Source organism: Vigna unguiculata, chromosome 7 (assembly GCF_037176805.1).
Source record: "Vigna unguiculata cultivar grain cowpea cultivar isolate G323 ecotype 2 chromosome 7, ASM3717680v1, whole genome shotgun sequence".
NCBI lineage: Eukaryota > Viridiplantae > Streptophyta > Magnoliopsida > Fabales > Fabaceae > Vigna > Vigna unguiculata.
Genome location: NC_140798.1, coordinates 13,362,638 through 13,372,525, shown reverse-complemented (window position 1 = coordinate 13,372,525; position 9,888 = coordinate 13,362,638). Strand labels below are relative to the sequence as shown.

The window sequence follows — 9,888 nt, the reverse complement described above, 5'->3', positions numbered from 1 at the left end:
ATACCAACACAATGGAGTTCTACACCTCCTTCCATACAATGCCTCATAAGGCGCCATGCCAATACTATAGTGGTAACTATTGTATGTGAACTCCACTAGCGGTAATACATCATTCCAATTTCCCAAGTGGTCTAGCACACAAGACCTCAATAGATAAGCCGAGCTCATTCGCAACTGTGTACCCAATGCAACTTGCAAAGATTGCCAGAATCGTGATGTGAATCTAGGGTCCCGGTCTGACACTATGCTATCGGGTACTCCATGTAATCTCACCACTTCTCTTACATACAATTCTGCTAGTTTGTCCATTGACCACTTCTGATTCATCGGCAAGAAATGTGCACACTTTGTCAGTCTGTCTACTATTACCCAAACTAAATCATGGCCCTTTGTCGACCTTGGAAGATGTGTCACAAAATCCATAGAGATATTGTCCCACTTCCACTAAGGTATGTTAAGTGGTTGCAGTGTACCTCCCGACCTTTGGTGTTCAATTTTGGCCTTTTGACATACCAAACATTGAGTAACAAAGTCTGCTACATCTGATTTCATCTCATTCCACCAGAAGGACTCCTTCAAATCCTTGTACATCTTAGTCATACCGGGGTGTATGCTAAGACGACTTTGATGACTTTCCTTCAGAATCTGCCTCCTAAATAAGGGTCCCCCAAGCCCGCACACCCTACCTTTAAAGCGTAGAATGTCATCCGCTCCCATCTGGTAGTCTTTTCCTTTATCTGTACCCAACCATCCTATAAATTATTGCAACTCCATATCATGACCCTGAGCCACACGTATCTCATCTAAGAACTCGTTAGTGATTTTCAACAAGCTGCATTGTATGACTCCTTGCCCAAACTGCATTCCCAGATTCATATCTCGGAGTTTCTCAATTAGCTCCAACTTCTTTACTATCATGCAAGACATATGTATCTTTTTACGACTTAAAGCATTGGCGACAACATTTGCCTTGCCTAGGTGATAAAGCAATTCAAAGTCGTAGTCCTTCAAGTACTCCATCCACTTGCGTTGTCTCATATTTAACTCCTTCTGGTCGAACAAGTATTTCAGGCTTTTGTGATCACTGAAAACTTGAAATTGAGACCCGTACAGGTAGTGCCTCTAAGACTTAAGAGCAAACCCAATGGCGGCTAGCTCCAAGTCATGAGTCGGGTAATTTTTCTCATGTACCTTTAGCTGATGAAAAGCATATGCTACTAGCGTCCTTTCTTGCATCAATACATACCCTAGACCTTGATATGATGCATCACAATACACTTCAAACATCTCTGTATCAGGAATTACTAGCACTGGAGCGGTAGTCAAACACCTCTTCATCTCCTCAAAACACTCCTCACACTTTTCAGTCCAAGAGAATGGCTGATCTTTTCTTGTAAGCTGTGTCAAAGGATTAACCATCTTTGAGAACCCCTCCACGAATCTCCTGTAATAACCTGCTAAGCCCAAGAAACTTTACACCTCTGTCATTGTCTTAGGCCTTTCCCACTTAAGCACCGTCTCAATCTTAGCCGGGTCCATTGCAATACCCTTGGCTGAGATGACATGTCCAAGAAACTATACCTCTTCCAGCCAAAATTCACACTTGGACAACTTCCCATACAACTGGTGATCTCTGAGTATCTTCAATACAACCCTCAGGTGATCACCATGCTCTTCTCTTGTCTTTAAGTATATCAGAATGTTGTCTATAAAGACAACGAAAAACTTATCTAACCAAGGCTGAAAGATTCGATTCATGTAATCCATGAATATCGCTGGTGCATTTGTTACTCCAAATGACATCACCACATATTCGAAATGCCCATACCTCGACCTGAACGCCATCTTTTGTACGTCATCCGGCTTGACTAAGATCTGATGGTATCTAGATCTTAGGTCAATTTTGGAGAAGACTCCTACTCCTTTCAATTGATCGAGCAGATCATCAATCCTCGGCAGTGGGTACTTATTCTTGATGGTTAACTTGTTCAACTGCCGATAATCAACGCATAGTCTTGAACTCCCATCTTTCTTCTTCACTAATAGCATCGAGGCTCTCCACGGTGACGCACTAGGCCGGATGAACTTCTTCTCTAGCAAATCTTCAATTTTCTTCTTGAGTTCTGCCAATTCTGCATGTGCCATTCGATCTGGAGTCATGGACATGGGACCCGCACCAGGAATTAAGTTAATGGTGAAGTCAACATCCCGACTCGGTGGCAATCTTGGTACTTTGTCTGAAAACACATCGGCGTACTCATTAACAACATGAATATTCTGAATCATCTCCGCTGGACCCTTCTTTTATGGTTTAGCCATCACATAAAACACGTGGCTCCTTCTTGCAGCGCTTTCACAGCCTTTCGAGTTGAGATCAACTCCAACCCTTCATGTTCTGGGAATACCAAACTACGCCGTCCACAATCAATTATGATGTGATTGTTAGACAACCAGTCCATCCCCAATATCACACCCAGTCCCTCCAAGGGCAAGCACACCAAGTTCACCTTGAATTTGCGACCTGCCACTACCATTGAACACCCAATGCAGACTGAACTGGTAGCCACTTGACTCGAGGAAGGAGTCGAAACAAGCAACTCACACCCCAAGTCACGTTTCTCCAGGCTCAATCTCCCCACACATGCATTAGAAATGAAAGAATGTGTTGCTCTAGAATCGAACAACACTAATACTGACTAACCCAACAATAAACATGGCTCGAGGATAAGGTTACCTGATTGAGTAACCTCTATGGAGGTCATGGCAAAGACCCTGCCAACCGCTCTAGCTCTTTCTGCTGGTGATGCTGCTGGCTTCTTCACACCCAAACTCTTCTTTTCTGGACAATTATTGGCAAAGTGTCCCGGTTTGTCGCATATGAAACATTTGCGACGGTCACCTGACCCTCCTACACCACCTGTCAGCTGAGGACAATTTCTCCTTAGATGGGGTCCGCCACACTGGTAGCAAGTGGGACCCTGAGAAGTTTGTGGTCGGCTGTAAGACTTCTTCATCTGCCTAGCCTCTACAACAGTTTTCTAATGTCGACTTACTGGATTTGGTCCTCTTTCCAGGGACTCTGCACTCTTGTCTTGTTCCACCAAGACTAGAAATCTCCTTTCTCTTAAAGGTGTAACAACCTTCTTCAATTCATGTTTGAGTCTCCGCTCAAACTTAAGGCACCTCCATTTTTCAGTGATTGCTTGAGAATAGTACCTTGCCAGATTCTCAGATTTGTTAACGTATTCTTGCACCGACATATTTCCCCGTTGCAAGGCCAAGAATTCCGCCTCCCTGTCCTGCTTAGCTGTATCAGGGAAGTATTTCTCCAGGAAACGAGTCCTGAAGTTGGCCCAATTCATTGGCTCATCCCTAGTCTTCATCTGATGTTGCATGCCTGCCCACCAATATTCAGCATCATTATTCAGCAGGTACACATCAAAGGCCAGCTTTTGCTCATCAGCACAATTCATCACTCTAAAAATCTTTTCGCACTTGCGAAGCCAGGCATCAGCTTCATCAGGTGTGGCCCTACCTGTGAATTATGCGGGCTTATGTCGTAGAAAATCCTCCACCGTTGCCACCCTCACTAGTGCAATCGCCGCCCTTGGCTGTGCTGGAATAGGATTTTGCATCGCATCCACCATCTGATGAATGGCATCTGCAATCTCATCAGCACCATTAGCATTTCTCCTCCTCATGTGAGCTGCCATTGCCTGGATACGCCACATTTTCAACTATTAAACATTACTCCATCAGTTTAACAAACAACTACCTCCTTAAAGTTAAACACACACAACCACATGCACAAACATAGTAAGCTCACTCCCTAAAAGCCCCAAAATATTTTTAAAATATTTTCAAAATTTTTTCAAAATTTTTGCTCTGATACCAACTATAACAACCCAAAGGAATATTACTTTTAAAATAAATATAGACGAATAATTAAATGCCAAATTTACAATGTAATCATTCTCATAGAATATGTTTCATCAATCAATCCATAAAAACACACTATAACATGTTTGAATCCCCCAAAATGCAAGATTTGGCCACAAATAACAATAATAGTACCCAAAACCCTTATCTAATTCTTATAAAACACCAACAAGGGCTTTGTTCCCAACATTCCATTCACCAGTCCTCAATTACAGTGCATAAAATGCCAAAATCATACCACATGGAATCCAATTGAGGGCAAAACGCAGAGACACGACCAATATTGGAATACACATAAATTCGGCACCCCTAACCTGGAATTCTTGATTAAAAAGTGAGAAGAAAAGAATGTTTCTCCTCAAGCGAAACCCTTCTCTCCACCTAGAATTTGCCTTTTATAGGTGCCTTAGGTGTTTTTCAGACCCTCTTGGCTGTCCCTTCTGCTAGGATTCCCTCTACCTTTTCACATTCACTCCAAGCTAAATTTAGCAAAAATAAAGGTTAACTTCTGTCTATTCAAGGTTTGAATTCGTGACCCTCTACTCATAAGGCCAAAGCACAACCACTATGCTAATTTAGATTTAGTGATAACCATTATAATCCTATGATTATAATATCACTCACTAGTCACAAATATATTATCAAAATACAATTAAATCAAATAACACTCAAAAGGTATACATAGGACTTAAACCCAAGTCCTTTCACATAAACAAGTACTATCAACTACTTAAGCTAATACTTTTCCATGTTATAAAATTAACATTTAATGTCATAAAAGTCTCCTTCCCTGCATTTATTAATTAATTATTTAATTAATTAATTTTCCATAGGTCTTACATATACTAAAAGTATAATAAATATACATATATAAAATAACAATTAATGCAACAATAATATTCAAAACTCAAATATAATTAGAATTATTTAAACATGCATCATCTAAAAATAAATATAATTTTATTTCCTCATTTTACAAATATTTTTAAAAAATTTCAAATAAAAAAAAAGAAATAGGCCAAAAATATAGCTAAGATTAAAATTATAATGGCAAATAAAAAATATACAAGCAATTATATACATACAATGAACAAGAAATAACGAGCAAATCAAAGAAATGAAAAACTAACCTCTTGTACCAAATTGAAAGACAAACTTGGAGAGGGAGGCTAGGGTCTCCGCACACTGTTGGCCAAATGGGGACGAAGAGCAAATGGGACGAATCTCAAAATGCTACAAATGGGGATGAAAATGCAAAATATTCAGTTCAAAACGCCTAAAATCAATCCACAATCAAATCCCAACAAGTTTGGTGATGGGAAACGTTCGAAACTTACCTGGAGGGGGTTAGAATGGTGGTTGTCGGCGGGGAACGAGTGCAAAAGTTGTGGCAACGTGAGGAAATAGTGTAGGATTTTTGCGTTTCGTAGAGATATTTAAAAATTAACATCGGTGGCGTTTGGGCCGATGTAAATTAAAGTCAGGGTATCTGTGGGCCGACATTAAGTGACGTCACGGGGTGACTGGTCCGACATTAAGTGACGTCTGGGGTGAATGGGTCGACGTCCTTTTTTAAATAACGTCGGGGTTTCGAAGGGCAGACGTTAAATTACATTTGATTTGGAATGAGCAAACGTTAAAAAAGTCTCATAATTTACAAAAATGTCACCGGTCATTTTTAATGTTGGGCCTTTTTCAAGTAAACATGATAGAAGCAACGTTATAGGACTTTTTCTTGTTAGTGTCAGACATATTATGATTTCTTATTTATTTTAATTTCTTATGTATTTTAAGTAAGAAATAAGTCTTTAATGTATAATTTATTTATTTGTAATTAAGAAAATTGCCAATCAATAATTTTGTTATAAGTTTTTTTTTTCACATTTCAAGCGTAGTGTACTCCCGCAATTTTTTTTTTCAAGTTTCCTGACTTATTTTTTTCGCGGATCAAAACACTCCTAATTATTTGTATAATTATTAAGAGTAGTTTAATTAAAAAAAAATGACTATTCATAACAATACTTTATTTAAGGAGATTCTCTTCATTGCCTTTTTCTAATGACGGCATGTGAATGGCAACGGGGCGGGGCGGGGACGGGTTTCGCTATCCCATACCCATCCCCGCATAAAAAATTCATCCCCATCCCCATACCCAAATCCAACGGGTATCAAACTTTTTTCCTATCCCCATCCCCACCGGGTAACGGGTATAACCTCGTACCCATATCCGTACCCGTGTTCTAACTACTTCAATATTAATTTTTATAAAAGAAAAAAATTATGGTAAAGAAAACATAATATTATGAAATATTCAATATTAAGAGAATTTTCTTCGTTGCCAAATACCTTAAAATAAATTATAATTGTTTACATTTTATATTAGAATACCAAATAAAATTTCATGTGAACCAAAACATTTATTAAATTTGCAAACTACAACATTGATGAACTTAGTTGATAAAATTAAAAAATATTTCAAAAAAATATAAAAGGAAAATAAATATTCAAATTAAAATATATTTTAAATGTTTGTTTACTTCAATTTTTTAAATTCTAATGAATCTCTTTTTTATACACTAATAAAAGTTATAATATATCACTTGATCAAAATGACACAAAGAACAAATAATAAAAGGAAAAAAATATTCAAATTAAAATATATTTTAAATATTTGTTTACTTCAATTTTTTAAATTATAATGAATCTCTTTTTTATACACTAATAAAAAGTTATAATACATCACTTGATCAAAATGACACAAAGAACAAATAATAAACATAATAATAAAATTTTGATATAGATTTTGTATCTTTTGAACTTCAATATATGTTGGATAGTGACAAAAAAATATTCATAGAAATTACATTAAATTTTTATATTGTAGTAAATAAAAGTTATTTATACAATTAAAGTGAAAAAATTACAGTATGATTAATAGTGAGTTATAAAATAACAAATAATTAGATAGAATATATCGAAATATTATTCTACATGATGAAAATAAACAATAAATAAAAATATTAAAAAACTAACAAATGTGTGTTTTAGAAATAATTTGAGAGACTATCGAAAGAAATCGCACAAAGGAAATCAAATGTATAATTAAGGTATGATAAAATGAAAAAAAAAACTTAGAGAACTAATTATTAAATTATGTTTGAAGTGGTTAAAAATAAATAGAAATATCATTCGTGACCAAAAAATTTGTCATTAAATTACAAATAAATTAGTAATTAAATTGGTCACTAAATCAAGTACCGATTCGATCATTGAATCAGTCACTAATTTAGACAATAAATCAACTACTACCACCAATGATGAAAAATAGTGACTGATATGGATTACTGACTAAATCAGTCACCATTTCATGTTTTTCTTGTAGTGAATTATCATATACTATTCCTAAATATCATTATATATATATATATATATATATATATATATATATATATATATATATATATATATATATATATATATATATATATATATATATATATAATTGTAACCACTTCAAACAGAATTTAAAGTGAAAAAATTACATTATGATTAATAATGAGTTATAAAATAAAAAATAACTATATAGAATATATCGAAATATTATTCTACATGATGAAAATAAAAATAATAAATAAAAATATTAAAAAACTAACAAATGTGTGTTTTAGAAATAATTTGAGAGACTATCGAAAAAAATCACACAAAGGAAATCAAATGTATAACTAAGGTATGATAAGACAAAAAATATTTTAGAGAACTAAGAAAACTTTTCAAATATCAACATATATACTTAATGGTTGAAAAATAACGAAAATTATTTTAATGAAACAAAAGAGTTCTTCAAATTAAACAAAAATTAATAATAATAATAATAATAAGTAAAGAATTTTTTTTATATTACCTTAAATTGAGAGTATAAACATTCTCATGTGAAAGGAAAATTTATAATAAATAAAAATATTAAAAAATAATATAAATATTCAAATGTGAGGCATAATTTTTTTTTATTAACATACATCATTTTAACATAATTACATAAATGTTATGATAAGATAAAAAATATATTGGAGATGAGAATGAGTATAATGACAAATGAAATAATTAAAAGAAATAAAAAATAGAAAAAAAAAATATATATATATATATAGGGGTTACTTGATTAATTGTGAATATTTTAATAATTTAAACGAGAATAAAGATATGGCGGGGACGGGTATTATGGCGGGTATATGTACATCCCCATACCCATCTCCATACCCAACTGAAAAAGTCGGGGATTCCCCATACCCATACCCATACCCAGTCAATGCGGGGATTCCCCGTCAAAACGGGGACGGGTTTGGACAATACCCACGGGGACGGGTTTATTTGCCATCTCTACATGTGATGTTTTACTTCTTTTATAAGAATCTAATGTTTTGTACTGAAATGTGAACCGTTTTGACAAAATTATCTACTTTTTTTGTAAGGTTTTGTAAAAAATATATAAATAATTTTTAAATATAATTTAAATGTACACAATATATATATGGATAGATATAACTTTTTATAAAAAGAGAGTCACAAATAATTTTTTTAGTATATTTTAAATGTTATTCCTACATTTGTATTTATATATGTTTTGTACATAGTATAATAATAACATATTTGAGTACAAATAATATATAAATAATTAGTATCGAAATAAAGTTTTAATATGAGAAAATATTTAAGGAGATATTTTAATTAATATTCCAGAAAAAATTAATTTTAATCAAATACTAATATACAAAGATCATATAGAATATATATGGATTTATACTTAAAAAAATATTCAATAAATAAAATATCAATTAAAGTCTTTTCGAAGACTCAATTATGTATCTCACATAAGACATATAATTCAACCCAAAAATTATATTAAGAAGCGAATCTAAGAGTAATGGATTAGAGTAAAATCCTCGCATCCAAAGATTCACAATTACATATGTGACAACATGCAATAACTTTTACCTCACTTTCTCACCATTTGATATTTAAGCTTACATAACATACACCATCACAAAAGTATGGAAATTTTGGTTACACCATATGTCTTTACATAATACACAAATCACACAATGATCTACATATCATTCCAAAGTTATGACACCAAATTCATCCAATTTTTATCACTCTCAATAATAATTTTCATACAACATAACTCATTTTAAAAAAACAACAAATCAAGTAAATATATAACTAAATGTTCTATTTACATTTATATTAAATATTCACACACTCATCCCATTAAAGAAACAAGAAAAAATATTTTTATCTTAAGCGAAAATCACTGCACTTAATTCAAATTTATTCGTTTGAGTAAAAAATCTAACTGAGAGCAAGAGTTGAGTTGTAGTCTTATATATTTATTTTTTGAAAGAAAATAAGGTTGAGAACAAATGTTGAGATTTTGCTTTATTTTTCCTTAGGTAGAAATATTATAGATCCAAAATAGTTTCCAAAGGTTTTTATTCAAAGTTACTTCAATGAATACAACTTTCAAACAATTCAAAAATATATAATTTGTTGAAGCATCAACCTTCACTTGTTTTAATTTAACCTTGGTTATTGAACCTCTCTCTCCCCATCCATATATATATATATATATATATATATATATATATATATATATATATATATATATATATATATATATATATATATATATATACTAAAGTTATAAACGAATATATGAAAAATTATAGGAAACTAATATTATTCTTATAAATAATAGTAAAAACTCAGTTTAAGAAACTATATACTTTAATTTGTAGAATCTAGCCACCATCTCAACATCTCAACAAGAAAATCAAATTCAAATTCAAATCATTTAAAAACAATTCTCTATTAATAAAGAACTTAAATGACATTCTTAAGCTTGACATTGAATATATTACTTCAAATTAACCACAACTTGAACCAATTTGT

The 9,888-nt window shown here is 32.9% G+C and overlaps 1 protein-coding gene across 1 annotated transcript; it reads right to left on the bottom strand.

Annotated features, from left to right (window-relative positions):
• Positions 1-2,318: 2,318 nt before the first annotated feature.
• LOC114191176 (uncharacterized) lies at positions 2,319-3,473 on the bottom strand. Its single transcript, XM_085675949.1, has 3 exons — positions 3,054-3,473; positions 2,735-2,978; positions 2,319-2,527 (listed from the first exon to the last, which is right to left on the bottom strand). Exons 1-3 carry the CDS (start codon positions 3,471-3,473, stop codon positions 2,319-2,321), a joined length of 873 nt encoding a protein of 290 aa, XP_085532075.1.
• Positions 3,474-9,888: the final 6,415 nt, after the last annotated feature.

Excerpts from the sequence above, each read along its gene's own strand:
- LOC114191176 (XM_085675949.1), bottom strand. The coding sequence starts at position 3,473 with ATGAATTGTGCTGATGAGCAAAAGCTGGCCTTTGATGTGTACCTGCTG. Across the intron at positions 2,979-3,053 it reads TGGAAAGAGGACCAAATCCA|GGTCCCACTTGCTACCAGTG; the intron begins GTAAGTCGACAT and ends CAAACTTCTCAG. Across the intron at positions 2,528-2,734 it reads CATAGAGGTTACTCAATCAG|TGGCAGGTCGCAAATTCAAG; the intron begins GTAACCTTATCC and ends GTTCAATGGTAG.